Here is a 26,695-nt window from a genome sequence, read left to right on the forward strand (position 1 = left end):
AGTTCAAGTTGCGTTCAAACGACTCGGAATTCCTATAACCCACGAAACACGAATGGAAAATAAAATTGATTAGTAAAATAGTAATAATTGTAATATGGTAATTATGAAGAATTACTTAGTTATATGTTTTACACTACTTTGAAGAGACAGTAGTTCCTCAATTCAACATATAAACAAATGGTTAAATGTTTTTCACATGTGACAATTCATGTATAAATAAATAAATAAATAAATAAATAAATAAATAAATAAATAAATAAATAAATAAATAAATAAATAAATAAATAAATAAATATTTTGTATCCACCATGGGTTGGTTGCATCATTTGTCCCGTAACAGTAACTGTAACACCCACGATGTACATTTCAGCAACAATGTTTTGAAAAAATGTTTTTGTTTTTTTTTTAGCAAGACCTAAAATGATGTATTGAGCGACTAGTTACAATTAACTTTTACAAACAAACGTGTGGAGGTACCACAGGACTCTAGCCCACATCCTCTTCAGTACAGCCCTGTGTATAAAAACACGTTTTTGTGCTATTTTATGGTTGTTGTTTTTCAATTTCATGAACACGACGAACGTTCTGGCAAAAATTAATGGCAGTTCTTGCTGAAAGAAGCAAGAGGTTAAACTTTCTTTCCTCCACAAGGGGGTGACCTTATCTCAAGTACTGAGCTGCTTGCTGACAGTCCAAGGTCTCTGTAATTCTTTCCATTCAAAACTCATGCGAATTTCAGTTTTACATTAAAAAGTAATTCATTCTTAGTAAATGTGAAGTAATTTCATGTAGATTTTAACAGCTTCCTGTATCTATATGCAAAATATGTCTATACTGGTACACAAAATGCAGAACATGTAAAACAACACATTATTTCAGGGTGCACAATGACTTCCAGATAACAAAAGGTATATAAACAGGCCTTTCACACTGGAAAGCTTGTTACTCAGAGTTTTCTTTTCTGTCAGCCTGAAGGAGAAACAGCTGAGACTGTTGTTCAAACAAATAATAAAACAGAGCATTGTTCACAGTTCCCTTATGTAATCTTAAGTAATATAGTTCTTCAAGACTTAATATCACAGAGTGAAAAAACAAACAGAGCAGGAAAAATTAACTCAGTGGCACTTGGATGCAGGTTCAAGGTATCACTCAGAACAACTGTGACACAGGAACAAGATAGAGACATACAATCTCATCAAAAACAGATAGCTGTAAATATGACTTCAACTTTCTAGGGGAAAAAAAATATGAGTTCAGGCTGGTGGTCATCTAAAAACAAAAAGAATGAAGACTTTGGATGAAAGGATGGTGTAGATGTCCATATCTGTCTATTTTTTTTTTTTTTTTGTCACTGTGCAGTTGTTCTCTTTTGTTTGTCACAAAGATGTAATCGTTTCCATGCAAGACATTCAATGGCATGAAACATATGCAGTTTAAGGCCATGTATACCCTGAAACCAGCAAGAAACTCAAAAAATTGAGGAAACAAAAGTGAATGTCTCGGTGTTTAAAATAAATGTAACCTTTTCTATGTGGCTTTTTATATTATTCAGTATAGAACATAAATAACTCATAAGCCTAATATGGCCATTGACTATTTCTCTTTTTTGCCCAAATATCAACGAAAATCAATAAGCCTAAATCACTGACAAAGACTTATTTTGTTTCTAAAAGAAGTTGAATAACATCTCTGACAAAAAATAAAAAAATAAAACACAACTCATTTATCTCAAATGTGATAAATGTAGCGCACGCTACAGCGGAACTTGCAGCTTTTTTTTTTTCTTTTATCTTTAAAGGAAGATCCACCCTTTCCTGATGTTCCAACTGAACAAATATAAAGCTTGGATAAACCAAAGGAGAGATGACATCACGCAAATTTTCCAGAATAATGTGTTTATTTCAGAACTCTCAGACATGGGTGGAATTTTGATTTCAAAGGTGGGGCCGACACAACTTGTGAAAACATAAGTGCTCCAAAAAGCTTTAGAATTGGTTAAAAACCAAAGAAAACAGTTGCTTTATTTTTAACAATTTTATTCTCTTTTGCATGATATGGACTTGATACTGTAAGATATCACCAAAACCAGTTGTATGTATTTAAATTTAACTTGCTCACTGACAAAATTGGAAATTGGATGCCTTCTCTGGTGTCAGCAAAAAAACTTTAAGCAAGTGAAATAAGAATTTGCTTAGATGAAGTTTGACATAATTGCTATGCTCTTGAAATTAAATAAAAATAGTATTTTATTATGTTTGAGTTTCATTTGCTCTAAGAATTTTGAAGGTTTGTCTTCTGCATAAATGTTGAGTTGTACAGGAAGCATATTTTTCTTTGAGGAAGGAGTGTAATAAAACATCCATCCATCTTTTCTCTCCATAGAAGCTACATCTGGTCTGGTGTTCTGTTTAGCTGTGACACTTTCATGGAGGCCGACATCGACTGAGATACTCCTGCCAACAACTAAAAGTTCTCCGTCTCCTACTATTTACTTTTTTTTTTTTTTTTTTTACATAGAAAGTACTTCTACATCAGTTCTTCTGTTTCCTTTATATGCTCACAGTTTTGTGATGGAATTTGCATCACAAAACTGCACTGGCACTGAGCTAGTTCTGCTGGAGGTTTCTTCCTGTTAATGGGGAGGTTTTCCTCTCCACAGTCGCCACATGCATGCTCAGAATCTTTCATGTGAAAGTTTGCAATTTGCTGGGTCTCCTCAGATAAAAATTTTCTGAACCTGAATAATGAACTAAAATCGAAAAGGATCATATGTGTATATATAAATGGATTGAAATTAGTTTTTAAAAAGTGCATTCTGAAACATCTGTTCTAAATCCACTCGATGCACACCACACTCGTAAAACAATCTTATTTACAACAAAAATAATAGAAAACTGTGAGTCATCTTTTTTCCATTCACAATTATGCACCAGTTTGTGTTGTTTCATTGCGTAGAATCCCAATAAAATGCTTTGAAGTTTATGGATGACATGACTCAATGGGAAAAATTCCAATGAGGCATGAATACTTTTGCAAGACTGTATAATCAAATGCGCAGCACTACTGGCTGAACCGCAAAACAATGGAAGTCTATATTTTGTTGGAGCAACCTTCAGCAGTTCGCTTGTTTAAACTTGTTAAGAAGGATATAAACTTGTTAGAACATGACGGCTGACTCAAGGGAAAATAACCAGAGAGAGAAACAGAGAAAGAAAAAAGAGAGAGAGAGAGAGAGAGAGACCATTGAAAGTCGGTGAGTGACATGCCCGACAGCAGAGCGGCCGCCCACTCTCCAACAGGCTGGGTGAATCTTAATTGTGTAATGTTCATTGACGAGTCAGCACAATGCTACTGAGACCGCGGAGGAGCACCGAGCCGAACCGAGCAGAGCGATGAAATGCTCCCACCGAGGAGGACGCAGATGGACAGCTTGGTTGAGCCGCTGGTTGCCCAGTACCTCGCCATGGGATGTCAGTCAAAGGAGAACCAAAACGAAAGCATAACGGCAGACGAAAAGGGGACAGACGATATGTAAGTACAGTCTCTTTTATGTAGAAACATTACAGAGGAGTTTCTGGAGATCTTTTCTCCACCAACTGTCTGGATTTTATGCTTTCTACCATAAAGTATAAAACATCTTCTTTTTTTTTCTTTATCGAAGCTTGAAAATGTGCTTCAGATGTCCCTAAAACAGAAGGAGAATGTTTTCCCAGCGTCTTTACGCCCAGCTAAAGCCTCAGTGCGTGCGTCAGTCTGGATTGCTTTGCTATACTGAACTTGAAACTTATTCCGTATTTACTGGTCATTTTAGATTTTGAACTAACTGGGTGTCTGCTCTCTTTTGGTACTGGCCAGATTTAAAGGAAGAAAATTAGAACAATATGCAACCTTATGAGAGAATTTGAAGCAAACCATATTTGAAAAAATAACATTAGGTGTCCACATGGTCTTTGCATGTTTTGATACCTAGATTTTGACATCAGAAAACAGTGCTAAAAGATACGAAAACAAAAGGGAAGAATAAACAAGAGCTATTTACGTTTTGGCTCTAAAGTACACAAAAAGGTAATTTAGGATAAGAAAAGCAAAAATCTTAGTTTGGTTTGTTTTTCAACATAAAATTACCAGCTAAGAAGATGCAAAAATGCTGCCAGTTTTCTCAAATTCTGACACCCTCCATACCTCAACTTGCTAGCAGATAAAATGAAATCTTATTCTCGTCCAGTTTCATCTTAATTATACATACGTTTATTAAATTTGTTCTTGACCAGCTGTATTTTTGTGATAAAGAAATATGCTAAAAACACAAAAGAATGAAAATCGCATTTTAATTTTACACTCACCGATCTTGACCTCTGCCCCACAAACCAACACATGTACTTATTCTTAAAGTTTTTATTGTTTGTAATTAATGTCCACTCATACTATAGATAAGATGGCAAGATACACCTATAGGAAGTCCTCTTCTTCCACCGATTTACACTTGTTTTTCTTTTTCTTTTTTCTCTTCCAAGGAGGGTGACTTCAGGATATACGCCCACCAGGTCTAGAGTTTCTCCTCCTCGCCGTCCTCACAGGTTCCACAAACCCGTCTCATCCCCGATCACTCCAAATAAATCAATAATGTCTCTGGGACCTCTCACCAAAGCAAGCTGGGAAGAACTCATCCAGGCTTGTCTGGAGTTGTTTGGTAAGTCCATGCTGATTATTATTGGTTTGTGTTCCAAACTTTGAGATTCTGCCTTAACGTAACAGACCAGATATGTGTTGATTGTTATGGAGGAAAAATGGTGACAATGTTTTAAATTTTGGGCAGAAGCAGTCTTTCTTTTACACCTCCTTTCCGATCTTTAAGTGTAAAGTATTGCTTTATTTCTCCTACAGTTGTTTTCCTGCCATTAATTTGATTTTGTTTAAAATTTGGCTTAAGTTTGTATTTTTAATTGATGTTGATGTTGAAAACTATATCATTTGAAGTAGGAATGTGGAAAATGGCCATGGATGATGTTTCCATTTCTGATTTGCATTTACATTCAATGGGCAGTGCCTGCTGCTCTCAAATGGGAGACCTGTTTAGCTGTTTGACGTAGGAATCTTCTGTATTTTTACCTCCCTTTTTCATAACCCACAATTTGAGATAACATCCTGCATTTTTATTGGTTTTCAAGAGGCTGTGTTTATGGTCAATCAAACTGCACCCATATGAGGTGAACCAGTTTACCTGTCATCTTCTAAGCCTTCAGCAAGGCAAACCTTTAGCTACACCCAACTGGGAAACTGAATGGGAGAATTGGGAGTGTATGAAAGTTTTGTGATGAAGATTGATGGCTTGAGTAAAGACTTTGTAATGCTCAAAGCTGACGCTATTGTTCTTTTTTTTGTTTGCTGCCTACTGACTGGTTTTGATTTGCTCTGTCAGATATTTGTTAGAATGTAATTTCAGTAAGATCCAGTGGTTAGTCCTATATTTTAGTCATTGTGGAGCGGCTTGATTGTGGAATAATAGTTTTGACACAGATTTTAGCCAAAATTACAGAAAAAATGACAAATGTTTGGAAAAATGGTGAATCAAACATGAAACTTACCTTTATGTGAATTCTTGTTTAAACTTCTCTAAAAATACCTGACAAAAAATGGAATCTGTAATCCGTTTTTCCATGCTGTCAGCCATCTTTACTTGAACTGGCGTCAGAACAAGAGGTCACACCTTAGGTGGGGTTAGCCTTCAACAGAGGTGGAATCAAACATTTGCATGACAGATTATAATATTAGAGCACAATTGTGAAATATGTCAGAATACAATGGAAAGTAAAAAATCTTTTTTGACAATTATATAATATTTTGTGATCATTTGAATCTTAAATCAAAGTTTAACCCTAAACTTGAGTAACTAGACCATCCAGAGTGCTTAGTTTAATGGCAAAGTAAAGAGTAAGTGCTGCTTTGGTTCAGTAAAATTGTAATATTCCTGCTCTATTTGATATAGCACATGGTGAATTGCCTTAAAGACAAGTTCATGAAAACTTCAACGGGGAATCAGTTTTTTCTTTTTTCTGAGACATAAAAAGTATTCCTACCCCTCAAAAAAAATTTTTAAGAAATCTTTTATTCTGCAATAAATTTCTTCTGAGTTCCTCTCTTGGTTTGAATCTGAAATGTTTCTGGAGAAACCTAAACATTAGTAGCTTTCCAACGTCAAAGCTTTGACATTTAAATAAAAACTGATCAAGATTTTATTTTTCAGTATTGATACTTTTACATTGTTTTCTTATCTTTTATATAAAATTTCAAGCTTTACAGTTTTTTTCGTTTTGTTATAATAGGCCTTTCTTTAGATTTCTAAGACATAACATTTACAAATATCCATTTTGAAAGAGCAAAATCTGTGGAGAGAGTTGTGATTATATTATAAAATTCCACCATCATAATGTTTTTTAAAATAACTTACAGAAATAAGAACGCTTTTAAGAAAAAGGGAAGAAGTTTTGTGCTCAGAGATTGGAGGTGTTGGAGAGGAAAGGGTCAGTTTGCTCTAGGCACTATTCATGCATTACGTCCATCTCATGGTTGTAAAGAGGGTTTACTGTACCCCAAAAAAATGACACAGTGGTGATTGGGTAGACTGCCGTTGGATCAGTCAAAGATCGTTGTCTCAATCAAGTTGTCTGAAGTGCTCTCAGAGTTATGGTGATAGAGTCTCTGAAGAGACAGCTTTCAGATGGCCGTTGCCTGGTTACGCAAATGCAGCAAAAGCAGTGGAGATGTGCTATGATGGGCTGCACATTAAATGACATTTCATAACTGCATTTATCTGCAGAAAAAGAAGAAGTGGGCTGTAATGACAGCCTTCCCCTCTTATCAAGTTTATCAGGGAGACAGAATTTATCACTGAAGCTGTATGGAAAGACTTATAGATTAGTAACATGTTAGGTCCAATTGGTTGTCATTCCTTTTATGAAAAAAATGTTTATATCTCTACACAGGAAATAATCTATTTGTGCAATATAATATGGTTGGGCTTTTCCTCGAATGGTTTTTCTTGATAAAATGGCAAACACATCTGTTCCTCTTGGCTCACATCACACATGAACCCCCCACGGTCCACAAGTCCTGCCACATTTTTTTTTTTTTCCAAATGTGAGCACATGTAAGAGCAGTTTAAAAGATTACCATTAGAAGAGCTTCAAGCTTGGCCAAACTGAAAGGTCAGCTCCCTGAACTGTAGCCCTCAGATGCCTACCAACCTTTGAAATGCAGGAACGCTGCGAAGTGTGGATCAATGGCTGACATCATCACTCTCTTCAGACCCCCACAGCACCACAAGCTGAGCTGTTCGCTCACAAAATACATGAGCCTGTTTCTTTAAAAGAGAAAATGTGAGATTGTCCATGTGTCCATCAGCAAAGGAAATCTGTGAAAAGCGAGCTGGGAATTGTTTTCCATTCACAAGAAAGCTGTTAATGCTGGTATGTGATTCTCAATGTATAGGAAGCTTGAACTTAAACTTCATGGCTTATGGGTATTAACAAATAATTTAAAAAAATAAAGACGTACAACATGTCTTAATTTAGTTAAAACAGAAAAGTGACAAATATTCCTGATGTTACAAATCAAAAGGTTCTGATTCTAATAATGTTTGTAATACTCCTATTGATAATCCTTATTTGTGGTTTCTTTGATTTCAGTTAAAAAAAAAAATCAAAAGGAAAAAAAAGCAAACGCAGAATAAACATGTTACCAGTGAATTCACATTTTGGGTAAAAAAATTATGCCTTTTTATCTATACTTTTCTTTATAGAATAACAGTACTATGTCAGGAGGATACTAGCGGTCTAATTAGTCAGGCTATCTGCTCAGGTAGCAGTCCTGCTACTTACTTAAAACTGTAGTTTTAAACAACGTTTCCTTAATGAAAGGGATGGGTGGCACTTCTGTGGTTTTCAAGACTAGAAGAATTTATGATATGAATTTATAAACCGTTGTGTTTGTTTTAAGTATTGGAAAAAATAACGCTGTAGTGGCTGTGTTTTACCCATCTGACTGGCAGTGCTCAGCAGCAGGGGAAGGGCAGTCCTGCATTACTCTCATTAGAATTAATGGTCTGTCGACACCACAATCCATCACTAATGTGTGTCAGCTGAGCTTATTGGAGAATTATTGGAGAGTGAGGTCATGAGAATAAAAGTCACCTATATTGGATAAAATGTTTACAATTTTTTATTGTAAGCAGGTTACTTAAACTCTGTCTACTCATGATTAGAGATGTACCAAGAAGATTCCAGAATATTCATATTTTGCCTTAATTGACTGATCTGTTATTTACAAGACAAATATTGAAATATCTGAATGGTTTTCCCTGTTTATTAAATACATTGAAGCCAAGAACTCCCAACATTGTCATTTGTAAATTAACCAACCAGCAGCTTGTACATGTATGTAACTTTTTAGTTCATTTAAAAAAAAAAAAGAATCTAATAAAGTTTAGAGGCATATTCCTTTATGCACAGATGGGGAAAATGTAATTCCTTTATTTTCTGTTGGAATCAAAATAACAATACAACCTCTGACAGGAAACCTGCAGCACATTATTTTCCTTTTTGTATTTATGGTCCTTTGAGAAAAAAAAAAATTCTTAAGGGAAACCAGAAATTAGTATTAGCCAGGTAAAGTCTGATTGGTGTTTATTGTGCAATATTAATTCAGTATTTTTAAGGTAATTAATCTATACAAAGTTGTATGTATATGCATTAGTAGCTATCAAAATAAAAAGATAAGTGGTTGTGTTTTGTGCAAACAGTAATACAAAACAATAATTTATGTTTTTCATTCTCGCAAGTGGTAATTGTTTTAAATATATTTCAGCTGATTCTTTCTTCTTTTTAGATACAATTATAATTTATTTTTCTCAATTTACAATTCTCATAGTTTGTCATATTAATTGGAGCAAGGTAATTTTAAATTCAAATCTACCCTACTAGCTTCCGAAGCAAAGTATCTAAACCAAATTTAGTTAAAGTCTAAATTGCTTCAGAAGACATTAGACTTAAAACTTTACATTACAGTATATCATTTCAAACATTTATATTTAAAATGTGGTCATGTATTGTTTCCAAAAGTAAAGCAAGTACTATTTATGTATTCCTTTTTTGTACTGAATACTTTTTGTCAATTACATTAAAAGCAATCTTTTAACAGCTTATTTAATCCGTTCACATCAATTTGTTGTCTGAACACAGAATTTTTGTTCAGAGCACAAAGATATCCTTTTTCCCACTTACTTGAATCAAAACAAAACAAAGGGATCATCCCATCTGATAGCCTCTTTCAAAACAAGGAAAAGTGCAAACACACAGGTTTGGAGCGGCTGATGAATGTTTAAGATAACCTTAAAAGCGAGCCAGTCAGAGCGTGCGCTCCCAAGTGTTTATCACCAACCAGTATCACGTGGTTCAAACGTGCTGGGCGGCAGCTTTCCTAATGTTCCCATCACTAACCGACGGTCCAGAAAGGATTTCCTCCTGCAATTAACCCTGCACAGGGAGTGTTGGTGGTTGGAATGTTGTGAAGCAATTGTTTACTAGATAAAGTCATGACATCTTGTAGATTCGACACTGGAGCTGATTCTCTTTATGAAGTGATAGCTATAGAAAAAAAAAGGCTTTTATAATTTTGTTTGAGCAGAAGAACTTGACAGAAATGCAACCATTTAAATACACTAAAGCTGTCCATCAGTTACATCATTTGAAACTGAGAAATCATTTAATTAGTCTCTTTTACTTTCTCAATAACTCGATGGATGAGGTCATCATCCCTCGCTTGGTTTAGACTGTAGCAGCCGCATGTTACTAACAGAAACACAGCCGATGTAGAATATGGCAGGCTAGATTAGTCAGCTGCAGCAGGAGTGGTTAGTTGCTTACAAATAACAAAGACGAGAAAGCATGTTGCCATGGTGTCTGAGGTATTTTCAAGGTAATATGGTTTAAACGTGGCCCCCTCAAATGTCTGATGGCCTTGATGGTCCGAAGGCAGCTGCAAAGCCTTTTACTCAAGCTTGTTCTCTAGATTTTTCATTTCTACAGACTTCTGATTATAAAGCTGTAGAGAACAATGGTGGAAAAGTCCCACAGTATGTAAATGATTTTCCCAGTAAACAAAGATTCTACGTGGTTAACCTCTAATTCCCTGTTTTAGCGGTTTGAAGATTTTCTGAAGATATGCTGTGTTCTGCTTTAAGCAAGACACTACAACAATTTTTATTAAATCATGTCATGTTTTGTGTACATAAAGTCTATTGCTATGTTGTGGCTGGGAAAGAATTGCTTTGTCTATGCATGTCTCAAGATGTCAGCTGTAGCACACAGTCAAGATAAGGAAAGGTGGTCTGTTCACAAAGGGAGGAAGTTCTGCTCATGCAAGGAAAAAGGAAGTGAAAAAGGTAGTGAGACAGGCAAGCATCAGAGGCTCACACAATCAGAGGAAAAGGTAAACCTTCCGCTGCAGGGTGTGCAGCGGATAGTATGACTAAAGCATGTGTATGAATTGTTGTTTTACCCAGTTCAAGTAATTGAGAGAAACAGTGTTTGCACTGGTGGAAAGATTTTTTTTTTTTTGCGGTATTCTGTAAATCTTTTTCCACCTGTTGTCACAAAAATGTACACAAACCTATTTAACCTTCCAGTTAAAGGTTTTGTCAAAGAAGCCTGCCGAAGCTTTTTTCCAGTTCCAAATACGTGACAATCAATCTAATTTTTGCCTGTAATCTTTAGAATGATTATGTGGATAAAACTGAGGATAACGTTGAGTTTAGTGGTCAAATTATTTGCATGTCAATCTGATCTAAAAAAAAACCCAAACTGTTTCATGTACGTAAATAGTTCTTGAGTCAAATAATGAAGTATACACAAAACAAAGTTCACATCAATTACAGTACATTTTTTGCCACAGACATGGCAAATGTTTAATTTAAGATTTACATATCAATGCAGATTTGGAAATACTGTAATTACCAGTAATGTTTCATTTGGTTTTATTTTTAAGGAATTCTTAATCCTCCTCCTCCCACAGTAGAGAAACCCTACAACATAGTGTGTATTATTTTTCTTTCTTTTTACAAATAAATATTTGATAGTGTGATGTGCATTGGTATTCATAGTTGGTTTTCTTCCCTAAATAGTATTTTGCATTTATGTTAAAAAGTAAAATTTTGTCCTTCTGAGACAAGCGCACTTTCACACATGCACAGCCAGCATCAAACTTTAAACTCAACTTCTTTTGGCTTTTTTAAAACTTTCTTATTGCCTCTTATGTATGAAAAGCAGATTTATGGAGTGCACAACTCATACTTATCCTATCAACTGATTCTCCCACTAAGCTGTGAATCTCTCCAGATGATCCACAGTTAACATGAGCTCGGTACGGCACAGCTGTATGTTAAGGATTTGCAGCAACGCAATTCTCTTTCAAGTTTCTGATGATGGATTAAACAATGTTGTGTGACACATTTAAAACTTGTGATGCTACTTTTTTTTTATCTTCTCCACAACTTGACCCCTGGCCCATATGCTGCGTTCCTTGATCTGGATGATGCTGTTTGTTGACAAAGGTTCTTTAACAAACTTCTGAGGTTGTCACGGAAGTGCTGAATTTATTCTAGGGCTGGCCAATATAGTTAAAAAATGTATCACAATATAAGGATTTCATATTGGTCAATATTGATTATAATTATTGATTAGTCTTTTGTTTAAAATATCTGAAATATTGCCATACTGGTGATGTGATCTTACCTGCTTTACCAATCTGTTGTACTCAGTTTGTCCTTTTACTACATGCTGTTGTTTATTATTTTTAAGCAGTTATAACCCTGCCATAAAGTAACATGTGCAGCAGATAACATGTGAGTAACTGCTGCACATGTTACTCAAGAGGTTGTTGCTAGATAACCAAATAAGTGACTGAGTTATGTCACCCATCTCGCGTAGCTGATCGTGAGAAGATGAGCAGATAAAGCCTTTGCCCTGCCTACCACCCCCAGAATGCTGTGCAGTTCAGGATCAGAGTTCAGTGGAACTATTGACATATTATCCATTGATAATATGGATGTTTGATCACATGTTTATTGCGATATATATTGTTATTGATTTATTTACCTGTCCTAATTTATATTGAGATTAATTCTGACACAGCAGGACTCTTAATTAGGTGACTTCTTAAAACGATTGGTTGCACTTGTTTTTATTTAGGATTCACACTTTGAATGGTCTGAATACTGATGCATGCCACACTTTTCAGATTATTTTTTTACGGTGGGGGGAACCAAGTCTTTCTCCTTTCATCATTATGGTTTACTTTGTATCATAAAAAAACAGAAGAGAATTACTGGTGATTTTTTTTTTTAAAGAATTACATTTTTATCCTAAATTGTTTCTATATTTTTTCAAATGGCAGTCAAAGAAAAAAAAAATTGACATCTGTACAGAGCAATTTGTTCACACATATGTGCTCTCTTTTCCCATTTGGCTTAATAATAGGCATAACTTAGCAACATCTCAATTCTATGACGCTGGTTTGGTGCATACTCTGTCACTGATAAAATGTCTTCTAGTCTCAGCTAATTGCACTTTTTTTTTTCTTTTTAGATGCGGATGGTTGCGTGAGGAAGACCAGCCACCTGCTGAACATCACCCTGACCATGCATCGTCTCCTCATGTCCTCCAGTGACCTGCTGGACAAACTCATCAATCTATATCTTTTAGCAGTCCACCAGCAGCATACACACTGCGCCTTTGTCTCTTGATTCAAACAACCCTTGTTATGAGCAGAAAAGTGAACATACGACCGGTTCACTGGACCCGCTGAGGGCTCGGTTGTCAACAGCAACGCGCAGTCAAGCTCATTCCTGGCTCAGATCTTTCAGCTGTCAGTGTAAAGCTTGATGGGCAAGTGGCCTGCTTTCTCTCTCTGTACTCCATTTTGCATTCATTTCTTCTCTCAGTGCAACTTTCCTTCACTAAGGGTTGCACTTCATCCATTCAGTAACAGGGAGGATACTACCTGAATGTTGTTGGTCTCCTTTAATATGTTTGATTAAAGTCTTTTCATTTCCACTGATTCACTCTTAGAAGATGATTTTTTTCTGTCTTTTGATGGTAGTGGAGTGCCTATAATTTTAGCTTCTCTTCAAAGAAGAGACGATGGCGTCACAAACCCCTGTACAGTACCTTACGTGGGTTTCAGGTGTTAATTACCTCTGCCTCTGACCAGCTATATTTAGACAGACCCTGCCACTGATCACAGAAACCCTCCATCAGTTCACACGTGCATGTTTTTTTTTTCTTTTTTTAAAAACCCTCATTCTGGGATAAAGACCAAAAAAGATACAAATAATCAATTCAGGATCAAGAAAGAGCCATGGGGGTCATTAACTGTCCCAATCGCTGCCTAACCATGCGAGTGTCTTCCGTTCCAGTGATGTAGTTAGCCTTTACATGTTTTTCAATGGGATCGCCATAAAGAGCCATACATTTAGGCTAGTTACAAAAAGTACTCACACACCATATTTTTCATTCACATCTTGATATGCGACAGCCCCATTGTTTTTAATGTGGTTTGCAAATAAAAATATGTAAATGTGACATGAAGCCCCTTTTACTTTAATGTTGTTAAATAAAAATATACCACTTAATGTTATATGATGGTGTCAGAAGTTTTTTAGAGATTAGAAGACAAATGACAACTTAGAGACCAAGAGCCACTGCATAGATTGCAGGGCAAAAGTTGTGGAAAACAACCTTCAAAGAAGGGTTAGTTTATAAAACAACATCTCTAGCTTTGGATATCTGAAAATGAAATGAGTACAGCACAGCTGCAAACCTAGCAAGACATGACTATCCACCTAAACTGATAAGACAAGGCAAGGAGAGCCTTGGGGGGGAGATTCAGCTTCCAACAAAAATAATTGAGATTGATTGCTAATTATTAAAGCATATTCAAGCATTAGAATGGCCTAGTCGAAGGGGATGTTTATTAACTTGAATGTTGACAGTTACTCTCTATTCAGTCTGACTGAGCTTAAGTGATTTACCAAAGAATTCAGTTGACAAGACACAACCATAGAGACTTGCAGCTGCAATTACAGGAAAAGGTGGCTCTATAAACCTTTTTACTCAAGGAAGCTAAATACAAAAGCTATACTTTCGTAAAGCTATACTTTTGTTTAAAAATTAGGAATCCACCTATTATTTAACTTTTAATGCAGAAATGTGCCATACTTTGAGTTAGTCTGCCACATAAAATCTCCTGTAAAACAAGCTGATACTCTTGCTGCATTCTGCAGCAGAGTGTGAGCAAGTTCAGAAGCAAAGAATACTTTTGCAAAACTCATTGGCGTGAGAATGGAATGGTGTCTGTTTCCTGTAAACAAATCAATGGCATATTGTTTTGGTAAGCAACTTGTGCAACGTGAAGGTTATCCACAGCACAGAGATGGTAATTACACTGTGGGCAGACATTGCTGGTTTAAATATCTCTTGTGTCCTGACACCAAACAATGGCTTTCAGCGATTTCTGCATTGCTTTAGACATGGGTTGTGTATTTTCTTTGTGCAGTTTGCTGTTCACTTTCCTTTGCATGCCAGAATGATTCATTTGGTGATGCTCATTGGAGTTACAGATGCCTCCTCCCACATGGCCAAATGTCACATGTGTTTGCCTTTTGGTTCACTGGGCTAAGTTTGTATTAATGAGTTTGATCCCCTGCAGGTAAATTATCCATGAGCTCAGTATTTACTCTAAACATACCTGTCATGCTGGGCATCTGTATATTTCATTGAAAAACAAGCTAAATTAAATTGTTAGTTCCTTATCTGCTACTTACTTTTAAAACAGCTCTGGAGAATGATCAGCCATCAGAATGCCAGAGGATATGCTACCTCATCAGGTCGGTGTAACACGTGCCCTCTAGGTTCAGATTAAAAATTAACTCTTGTTTTCCGTCAGTTACATTGTTGCCATTTCTAACTTGCAGACATTGGATTCAGGAATTCTGGATGATGTTCCGCTTGCCCCACAGCTTGTCCGACAGCCTGGACGACTTCCGTGATCTGCTCAGAGAACACGGACAAGAGCATCTTTGCTCTCTCCTAGAGACCAAATGGATGTAAGTGTTAATTTCTTACCAGCTGTCCAACTGCGACATGAAGCCTACACGACTCCCAGTCAGTTTGCTGCAGTCCTGAAATCAGTCACGATCCAGAGCATGGAACAGAAAGCAGTTTCACCTTGTAGTTGCTGCAAAATTCCAGCAGCATGACTGCATCCTGACTAGTACATTTCTAGCCCGATTACTTTAGAGCAACCATGACTAGTCAATGTTAACTATGACATGATTTAGAATTATATGTTAATGTTAAATACATTAGAAAAACAAATCAACTTTTATTTTTGTTGGAATTCTTGAATGTTTTAAGAAAAAAATAGCAGCTTTTATCTTTTATGGGGCTGTTTTGGGATCAATAGTCTTTTACATATGCTGCTATTTATGTCTGGACAAGGCAGGGTTTTTTCCCCAAGACGTCACCATTTGATCTTCAATTTAATTTAATTTTCCACATTTAAGGAAACACTGGTTGTCTTGTGATGAAATTCCAATGCTCTGTGATTCCAGGAATTTGTCAGATAATTATTAGCCAGATTAATTAGAAAGTAGGTTATGCTGTCAGTTTCACTTGTAGTTTCAGACAACTGTCATGACAAAGTGACTCAAATTTCTCTGTGGGTGTGGCCGTGTGGCATTAAGCAGTGTGAAGTAAAGGTCTAAAACAAAACGCCTTCTTTTTCCTTTAAAGTTGCTCCACAATGAAGCCTACTTCTGTTTGTCTCCTTTTCATTCTCCCCATATCTGACATTCACAAAATAGCTAATGTTCATTTAATTTCAAATAAGTAATTTGCTACATTTTTGGTGGCATGCAGTGAGATTAAAAATATGGCCGTCAAGAAAATAAGTCAAAACAAAGTGGTTTGTTATTTGGAGAGATTTTAATCATTTTGATTAACTGATGATGTGAAAAGTTTGTCAAATGTTTTTTTTTATTTAAATTGTTAGCAGTGGGTTAACCTAGATTGAACAGTTTATTTTTAATTAAATTAGCAGTGGTTTTCACACTTTTAAAGTTAAACCTTTGTTTCACTCTTAATGATGTAGACATGTTGTGTTGATGTTTTAGAAATGAACGAGAACGGTCGTGGAAAGCCAGCCAGAGGATTCAAGCTAACTATAGTAAAAAGAGGAAAGTTTCACTTCTTTTTGATCACCTGGAACCCAGTGAGTTGGCTGATCACCTCACTTTCCTGGAGTTTAAATCCTTCTGTAGAATATCAGTGAGTATGTGCACTCATCTGAACTTAAAATATCTCTCTGGCTATGTTTCACACTTTAGCTTGATTGAAAATACTCTCTTGTAAACCCTGAATAATTCCCCTCGTGGGAAATCCCTTACAGTTTCCATACAGCAACTGATGGTCCTCTCTCTGCCCTCTCTGTCAGTTTGTAGACTATATAAATTACATCCGAAGCTGCTGCATGAAGGACATCCCTGTGCTGGAGCGTTCCATCGCCCTGTGCAATGGGATTTCCCAGTGGGTTCAGCTGATGGTGCTGAGTCGGCCAACAGCTCAGCTGAGAGCTGAGGTTTTCACCAAGTTTATCCATGTTGCAAAGGTAGTGGTTAACTCAACCCCCACTGCTACTTTTATAGTACCAGAACTCGAGACACTTCCTCTTTCATCATCCTGTCTGCTATTGTTAACATGAATGACATAAATGATTTCATTAAAAACTCTGTGCAGTTGCTACAGGTAAATTAAGAATAGCTTTTGAACTTTGCTAACTGTGGATGATGTTAAATCCACAGCTCAGGTAGGAAAATCTGTCTAGTGGACAACTATTTGTTGTGCACTCCACAAATGTGGGCTTTATGGAAAAGTGGCAAGATATTTGAATTGTTGCAAGAAAGCGTATCTGCCATATCAAGATCACAAATGTCCTCCAAGGGCCAGTGGTGGCAGAATGTATTAATAAAACTACCCATTAACAAACTTTTAAAATATTGATAAACAGCTGTCTCTGCATTTGGTGAATACTCCTTAAAATTAAATATTGAACTTTATTTGACTTAGCTTTTTTTGACAGACTAAATTTTATTTACTCAAAGAGCCACATAAATGGTTATAGTGGGCCAGATTTGGGCCTTAAGCTTGACAAGTGGTTTTTACCATGAAACACGGTGGTGGCAGCATTGTGCTGTGGTGTGGCTTTTCATCAGCATGAAATAGCTGGTTAATGAAAAGTGGATGGATCTATACATTTATCATTTTGAAAATGATGTATAATTTTCATGCCATTTCACAGTTGGTGCACATCTTGTGTTGGTCTGTCGCATACAGTGATTAAATACAGGGAGGCATGTGGTTATGATATGGCAAACTGTTAAAAGGTTCAAGGGTTTGTATTTGTATTCTGCAAATTCTGCAAATTCTTCATAATAACATCAGTCTAGCATATTTTGTGATATTGCTTATATTAATGAGCTAAACTTTTAACAAATAGAAAAATATTAAGTAATTGATGTAGTCAAATGAAACTAATATGGCCAGGAGTTTGGTGTCCTGTAAAATTGAAAACTGACTTGTGATTGCTGTCGCTGACCAGACTGAGCTTGTTAAAAGCTTTCCAAAGGGAAGCTGCTTGCAGCCTGCTGAGAAGTGATACACTAGCATCAGGGAGCCGTTAGGCAGCCTTGTACTCTGGTGGACCTCTCACGCTGACAGTAATGCACCAGACTGCTGCTGCTCATTGCTGTCAACCTCGAAACCAATGGGTGTGGAAACGAATTTCACACCATAATGCTTCAGTGACAGCACAAATTAGAAAACTGAAAAGAGGGAGAAAAAGGGCTACCAAAAAAGAGTGAGATATCAGTGTGCAGCAAGAAAAAGACAACAATCTAAGTGGCTTATGTAACATCAGTTTTGAGAGTTATATAACAGGGCTACCTGGAACAAATTTAATTGTGCATGTTTTTTATTCGCCGATGTGAATTCACTGATGCATGTGTTTTGTGTGTGCGTTTTTCCCCTAGTGTCTACATCTTATGCACAACTATAACACACTAATGGCAGTGGTGGGAGGGCTTTGTCACAGCTCGATATCAAGACTGAAAGACACCACATCACTTGTACCGAATGAGGTCACCAAGGTAATGCTTAAAGAAGGCGCATAAAATAAAAATGCCTCAGATCTAATGTTTTCCCATGAACCTAAATATTGTAAAACAGCTTTGACTTGTCATTTAATAACTATGCAAATTGCCGGTCTTTAGACTGAATCTATGTGACATTGCATGTAACATTGCACTGTGAGCTTGAATTTTGACCTGCATGCACATACTACTGCATCACACAGTAGTACAACAGGGGTATTCATTCACATGACTGAAAAAGAAAAATATGCAAAAAAGCTAAGGAGAGTACAAGGAAGCTGCAGACAGTGTCCACCGAAGAAAAAAAAAAAAAAATCAATCCTAGCGATGTCTCCAGCTTGAATTTTAGTTAATAAACCAAGTATTTCTATTAGGATTTGACTGGTGAGGAAGACAAAATCAGGAGAAACACATGAGATCCGTTATTTATAGTTGTAAGATGTGGGCACACCAACAAGAAATTTAAAGACACTTTTTAGCAAAGACAGTTTGACAGTTATTCACAAGAGCACAATAGCAAATGTAAATGTATTTAAAAATGGCAGCATTCAGATCACTTTTTGTGATTTTTGTTTCTGCTCACTACTCCAGTGAGCAGAGGCATGTGTCAGCATGTTTTTCCTATTTAACATGTAACGGTTTGACTACAATAATGTAGTTCAAACTCTATAGGTATACAGTTAAAGTTCCTCTTTTTAAGAAAGGTGTGGCTGCAAAGACATTTTTAGCAACTGGTTTTATCACTGTCTGCTTTGACAATAAAATGACGGTCTAATTAATTTTTGTTTTACATTTCTTGTATTTATAGTGTTTATGACTGAAACATGGTATTTGCTATATAAGTTGCCAAAGAGGAACATCAGCCTAACCACAACATTTTGTCAAAAATACCACAGAAATTAAACATAATAAAACATTTTGTTATTTTACAACTATAATAATTGTCAGCGTGAGTCATAAGTGACTATAAAATCCTAAAATGTTGCTGCAAGAAAAAAATTACTGCATACATTAACTATTTTTCTTTTATAAAGGACAATCAAGAAATCAACACTTGCCAAAAGAAATAAGAAAGGAGGCACAGAGCGAGCTTTCTGGGACATCTGAAGAATTTGACCAACATTTAACAAAACATATCAGCAATCCTCCCCTACTTTGAAAAATCAAATCTCTTCCAGACAATGAGAAACTAGAGATCTAAATAGGAATGTCCCAAGAAAGGCATTTTAGAACCAGATTATAGCCACACCATAACCACAATAATCTGCCATAACGTGGAGCTTGCTGGGTCTTATGAAGTTTTTCTGTTGTGTAAAACTAAGGTTCACTCTCCATTGCGTGCCATGGAGCATGAGAGTCTGCTGACTTTTTGAGGAAGCTCAAATCTTCTGTGGTGAGAAATTGGTGGTTGTTATCGTAGTGCATATCTGGGTCCTGTGTGCGAAGTGAAGTAACCCGATCGCAGCATTGGCTCTGCTCCGTCAAATGCTAAATAAACTCACTAAGTAAATGAAAGGCATAATATTAGCTGCTCTAGTAAAATAATATCCACCATGCTCAGGTTATTTTCGCACAGAGATTGGTATCCCATGTGCTCCCCATTAAATAGGGCTCCAAGATGGAGAGGAGGGCCCACATCCCCAAATTCTGCATACATACTGTTAGCTGAAAGACTAGGGTGGTAAAGAATTTTTTATTCTGCTGTTCAAAAATGCATAGAGAAGTCTTGGAAACAAGGGCAAATACTGTGTGAGCTTATCAGGAAGGCTCAGTTTCAGATTTCCTGACACATTCATGAAAACACTGATGATGTTTCCTCCAAGCTGATAATGGATGGAAATAAAGTTCCCACAATGGGAAATAGGATTTGGCGCCTGTGCATACAGGTTGAGGAAACATTCTAGTGAAGCGATAATAGCCATCACGGTAGCATTATGGTAAATCTGAAGAAGCTGCATAAGAACCTATTTAGTGAGAACAAAGCACTGAAATGAGGATTTCAGAATATGCTGTGATTCAATGATGTTTGAAGACAGGGAGATCCTGAAAAATCACTGGAATATCTTAATCTGGAGAGGATGGGGCCTAAGATAAGAGCTAAAACCAAATTCAGACAAAAACATGAAAAAAAATGACTATGTACATTTGCTCATGCTGTCTTTACTGGGGCTGGCACAAACCACCAGTAGTCATTGTGCAAAATCGGGTATGCCCTGGACAGGTTGCCTGTCCATTAAATGTCTAACAGTTTAGAATAGAAATAATTAGTAAAATCCTTTTAGTATTCATCATATTGTTCCTACTTAATAATTAAGTAGGAACAATAATTAAGGTTCAAATATACTCTAGTGTGTTTTACATTTGAATCTATTCCCTAGGTACTAAATGAGATGACGGACCTGCTGTCCTCCTGCAGAAACTACGACAACTACAGACAAGCTTATAACAAAGTGACAGGTTTCAAAATCCCAATCCTTGGTGTCCATCTCAAAGACCTTATTTCAGTCAACGAAGCCATGTCAGATTATGTGGATGACAACAAGGTGAATGTCCAGAAGCTCCAGGCACTTTACAACCACATTAATGAGCTCATTCAGCTGCAGCAGATTCCTTCCCAACTGGACGCAAATAAGGACCTTGTTCATCTATTGACGGTAATGAACCTCTCAGCAAAACTTTGAATATTAAGACTGCGACTTTAAATATTGTGCAGCGTGATGTGATTCACTAAGTTGTAGACACATACATAAATGAAAATGAGCCTGTTACAGCATACAGTTTGTTATGTGTGGGTGTGATGAGAGCCCATGATCTATGAGTGTGTGGGTATCGAGCTGAATGTGAATGAGACTGAGTTCAGATTGCTGTATTGTTGTGTTATCTCTGCGTTTTATTCGCACTCAAAGGACAGAATGCCCATGAGACATAACAATTGTCCTGTGAAACTGAATTTCCCCTTAACGCAGCATTTAATTCAAGGAGAAATCCTGGCATAGGGGCACATCCTTTTCTGTTTACCTCTCATGTGTTCATGTTGTTCTCTCACACAGTTGTCCTTGGACCTGTACTATACTGAGGATGAGATTTATGAGCTGTCTTACGCACGGGAACCAAAGAACTGTAAAGCACCGGTGAGTGACACCTTATGCTAATCTCAGGTACATCACTTAGAAATACGGCCCTGGTCAAATTTACAGGAACTTACTGGTAATGTCTAAAAAGCTCTTTGCACTTTCTTTGGAGGTGTGTGCGACACAGTTTTTATCAGATTTTCTACTGTATTTAGATCTGAGATCTGAGAACTAAAATGTTTATGAAAGGAGCTTGATTTAGTTAATCATAAACCATTTTCTGTGATAGTTTTCTCCACATTTTTAAAGCTTCCTTCATAATGTTGAACTAATTTGCAAATACTCCAATAAAAGTAGAAGAAAATAGCCAGTTTTATTTATTCATCTTTTACTTTGGAACTTTTAATCCAGAAAAGGATATTGATGGTCTAAGTAGGATCTCCTGGTCATAGTTCGAATATTGTTAATATAAAATTAATTTCAAAATTTGCATTTCCAAGAAATTTTCTTTGATAACACTGAAGAATGACATCAGGTTGGCCTGAAAATCAATTATCTTGTGTTTTTTTTATAACTTTGTAGCGCACAAGTAGCTTAGTTTAGCCTGACAACTATAAGTTATTTTTGCCACACAATAGATCGTTAACTTGTCAGTTTGGATATATTGTTTTTTTGTCAAAGACACACAATACCGCTTTGGTTCATAAAAAGTTTATGAAGAGTTTTTGTTTGTGAAGGGCACATTAATTTACACAGTCTTTGTGTTCGTTTAGCTGTTTTCTGCTGAGACACCCAGGAGCTAATACTAAAATGTATAATTGTTGCTCGATGTCAGCATTATGTCTGTGTAAAATATTGTTTCCTTCTTTGAGTAAAATTTTTAACAATATACACAAACGGGTTTTTTTTAATAGCCAGCAACCCCCTCCAAGCCTCCAGTTTATGTGGACTGGGCTTCGGGAGTGGCTCCTAAACCCGATCCTAGAACCATCAGCAAACATGTGCAGAGGATGGTAGATGTAAGTGCTTCTTTTTTGAGACTACTGGCATACACATCCGCATGGGTTCATTTCAGCAGTCTACTCCTGCAGCTAAAGCGCATCATTATTACAACAGTGCTTTCTTCTTGTCTCCTACAGTCTGTGTTTAAGAACTACGATCTCGACCAAAACGGATTTATTTCTCATGATGACTTTGAGAAAATTGCTGCAAGCTTTCCCTTCTCCTTCTGTGTCATGGACAAAGAGAAGTGGGTATTTGACAGGTTGCACCCTCTTTTTTTTGGTTCATTTCTCTTCAGAGAGGAGAGGAAGCAAAAGTGGTATTTGTTGATTAACATAGCAACAGGAAGCATAAAATAGATGCAGAAGGAACCAATAAAACACCTTATAAATAGTTATATGAAAACCCAAACAGCTCATGTTCCTACTTTTAAAAACCTATTAGATGAAGTAGATGAGTTGCTGTAAATATTAATAGAACGTGCATATAAAAAGAATTATGTGGAAAATAGATTTAAAAGATTTTTACTTTTAAACACTGTATCATTCATGGATGTTTGCCCCTTTTTTTTTGGTTTTAAAGGAAAGGTCTTGTAAGCAGAGAGGAGATCACGGCTTATTTTATGCGAGCCAGTGTTATCTGCTCCAAATTGGGCCTGGGTTTTGTTCACAACTTTCAGGAAACAACTTACATGAAACCCACTTTTTGTGACAACTGCTCAGGGTTTGTAAGTAAACTTTACAAAACAGAACAACTTGTTTTTAATAGCATGACTAAACTTGGTGATTTTCTCTGTTTTGTTGCATCCATTAATAAGTTTTCTTTCTTGCATATTTTCAGTTATGGGGTGTCATCAAACAAGGATATAGATGCAGGGGTAGGTTTTATCTCTGTCTTGTTTCACTCCACCATGTCTATCTTTGGCTAACTGTCATGTTTAGAAACACAGAGAGGTGCATGCATTTTTGTAGTGGGGAGCAGGTGAGGTGAGCTGTGGTTTTTTGAGTTGCATTTTGCGAACTGAACCCTGCAGCACAGGAACACAGTACAAAAAAAAAAAAGAAACACTCTTGTACAGTGAACAACAGATTTCCCCCTCCCCCATCCTGCAGAAGATCTGAAAGAAGTATTTGTTTGCTCGGCTGTAGGCTTGCACCGGTCTGAGAGTTGGATTTTCAGAAGAGATAGTGTTAATTGAGAAGTGGGATGTTAGTTTGGTGATGTGAGGTGAACTTCCTGCTCTAACATGTGCATTGTTTTGGTCTGTTCAGACTGTGGCATGAACTGTCACAAGCTGTGCAAGGATCAGGTGGCGTTTGAGTGCAAGAAGAACACCCGATCGACCAACACCGTTGACAGTCCAACACCAAGCTCCACTCCGATTGCATCAAGCACCTCAGAGGGTGGGTTTTTCTGATTGTGTTCCCAGCAGAGGCGGTCTAATTTTCATACATGTTTTTACTTTCACTACCATCTGTGAAAGTAAAGCTCTGTTACATGTGCCATCTGGTGGCGAAGACTTTTCAGCTTACCTCCTTATCTCAAAACACAAACTATTTCCTGAAATCACTGTCAGCCAGACTCCACATGAAGTTAAAAGTCACAATTTACATTTTTGAATTAGGTTCCCCGCAACTGAAACAAAACAACTGTTGAGTTCAAGGTCTGCTGTGAAGGTAATTTCCCTCCAGCTGTCATTGGGAACTGGTTCACTTACAGTAATTTTTAAAGCTGCCCACCTTCTGCAAGAAAGCTACTATTTTCAGAACAGATTAAGTTTCAGTTTTACTTAATATGAACTTGCTTGCCAAGAGATAACTTTAAAATGTGTGGGCTTGTTTCTGATGCACTGTTTTGCCAAATGTATCTAGCTAATCATGACGTACAGAGCTTAGTCATTTTGTTTTGTGGTGTTTGATGTCCTTTAAGATATGAGAGTGATATAGCACCACAAAACAAAAAAATAAATACATTTTGCACTTTCTACTTGTCTGTTTGAAGAAATTAATAATAAGATGGCTTTCCTTAGGGTCAGAAGAGTGTCCGTTCCCTTACCCGTCAGATGGCAGGAGGGACTGGAGCCCAGAATCTCCAATCACACCCAACTGGAGGCCTGCAAGAGTCCACAGCTACACCCAGACAGAGGGACCTCAGTTATCCTCGATGACACCTGAAGCCAGCCGCCTTCAGTCGTCTCTCCTAATCCCCGTCCCGCCCATCCTCCCCTCCTGCCCCAGCCCTGTGCCCTTGAGAAAACAACGATACTGTGCAAAGTGGGAGAACAGAGCCTCCATCTTGCAAAAACCCAAAGAGCCAGTGGAGGAGAGCAAATGCACTTATGAATCTCTGGAATATGTGAGTATGAAATTTCTGCCTCACCGACTTTAAATGCAGGATATTTATTGTATTTAGCTAAAACCCAACCTTTACCTTTCTATTTTTCCTTTCAGGAAAACCTGAGACTCCAACAAGACAATGAGGCACTACGTGAGAAACTCAGGGAGACAAAGTTGGAAGTGGAGAAATTGAAGTCATATCTAAAGAAACATGCTCTTCATCCTGTGGAGGAGGACTTTTCCTCTTAGAGATAAACCTCTGCTGAGAGACTGGCGTCAACGCCCTATGGTGGAAGATGTTAATTTTTATTTATTGATCATGGACAGTGAACATGTTTTTAAAGAAAAGGTGCATCTCAATAAATTGCAATATTATTGGAAACTTTATTTAAATCATCTAAGTGGCAGGGGAACTGATTAATTATACACAAAATTTCTATTAATTTTGGGAATTGTGGCGTATGGGCAATAAAAGCCCAAGAATTCAGTGTCTGTCAATAAAGTTTTTTGTTTTTTTTTATAAACAGGAATGTTATGGAATGGCTTAAGCAGTCATGTGTATGACTGCCATGTTTTACCTAACAGACACTCATTGAGACATTTAAGGTAATTCACTGAATGCAATTTCTAGCGAGTCCACAAACAACAGGAAATAAAGGAGGCAAAGATCTGCGACACAAAGCCCATTTCAAAGCTTTTGGAGAGTTTTGCGAGATGCTGTACCACCATACACAGACACATATCGCTTTGTATTTTACTATTCTGTGCAATATAGCTTCACTTTTTGAACTAATTATGTATTTCATTTTGTTGAGATGCACCTCTATCCTGAGAGTTGGGTGACTTGGTATAATGTGATGAAAAGTGAAATTAAGTTTTAGTGCTGATTGTGTATGAATTTCCTAAGACTACATTGCAGGATGAAGTAACAGTTTGTGAAGGATTTTTGGTGACATGTATCAGAATTAAGCTACATTATGAAAACAAGTTAAACAGTTATGACCAGGCATGGGCCAGTTTGAGATTCTGATATGTTAATGCTAAGTAAAAATGTATTTACTGTATTTAGGGGAAACATATTGAACTGAATTGTGAAATAGGATAGGAAGAAAATCTAAATTTTTTCTTCATTTTAAACAATACAACAGTCACTCTTACTATTGCCAAAATATTGAAATATATTGATTACAGTGTTTGAGAAAGACCCTAAAGATATAAATTGCTCTCCATTTTGGATCCTTAAACATCTGATATATGTCCATCTATTTAAATTAGATTTAAATAGATTTTAAATGTTTATCATTGTTTGTTGTAGCTCTGGTTGAGAAGTTTCTGTGTTATTAACTGTGACAAAACTACATGCCTAGGGGTCACCTCTCTGTGTCAGCCTTCAAAATCTGCTCCTGAACTGACTTACTGCAGCTTATTTAGATATTTCTGTTAAATTATCAGTGAGCACGTCTTTCGCCATGGGAAAATGCAGAACTTTGGCATGAAAACATGGATTATATTTGCAAAACAATGTGTTCAAAACACATGAAAGCCCTAGTGTTGCATGGCGGAATTGTCAAATACTAACTTATTGACAAAGTTAGATTTAACTACCTGCGTTTCTGTAAAACAAATATTTTTAAACAAGTAAATTATTATGTTAGCTTTCTTGTTATTTTTCAAAATTGTTTGGGATATTTTTTTTTATTTTAACAGAAATATTTCCAAACTGCAGAATTTTTCTTTCTGCTAAGCAAGGAAAGACTGGAGTAGCCTTCTTGCAGCCAACTGACCAGCAGTGCACGGCAACTGAGGGAAAGGAAGTACAGAGCTACTTTATGTTCCAAACAAACTAGAGAAACTTCTGATCAAAAACAGAATTTTGAGCAGAAGGAATGACTGGATAGAAAAAATGCATTGGTTACAGTAGCGGTAACCGGCCCATGCCTAGTTAGGACAGACAAGCTCTTTTCTCACTGGAGCGAGTATTTCTCACATGTGGTGAAATGTTTCTTTTTTTTTTTTTTTGCCTCTGT

General features: G+C 36.7%; 1 protein-coding gene across 1 annotated transcript; it reads left to right on the forward strand.

The window, feature by feature from the left end:
- Positions 1 to 3,299: 3,299 nt before the first annotated feature.
- Positions 3,300 to 25,740, forward strand: LOC122846293 (RAS guanyl-releasing protein 1-like). Its single transcript, XM_044143156.1, has 17 exons — positions 3,300 to 3,531; positions 4,515 to 4,690; positions 12,639 to 12,744; positions 14,876 to 14,938; positions 15,026 to 15,157; positions 16,226 to 16,379; positions 16,546 to 16,719; positions 18,140 to 18,256; positions 20,638 to 20,913; positions 21,310 to 21,390; positions 22,245 to 22,349; positions 22,470 to 22,579; positions 22,915 to 23,059; positions 23,173 to 23,209; positions 23,604 to 23,735; positions 24,362 to 24,687; positions 24,783 to 25,740. The coding sequence occupies exons 1-17, from the start codon at positions 3,398 to 3,400 to the stop codon at positions 24,915 to 24,917; spliced, it is 2,403 nt and encodes an 800-aa protein (XP_043999091.1). The 5' UTR covers positions 3,300 to 3,397; the 3' UTR covers positions 24,918 to 25,740.
- The last annotated feature ends 955 nt before the right edge of the window (positions 25,741 to 26,695 follow it).

This window comes from Gambusia affinis, linkage group LG16 (genome assembly GCF_019740435.1).
Source record: "Gambusia affinis linkage group LG16, SWU_Gaff_1.0, whole genome shotgun sequence".
NCBI lineage: Eukaryota > Metazoa > Chordata > Actinopteri > Cyprinodontiformes > Poeciliidae > Gambusia > Gambusia affinis.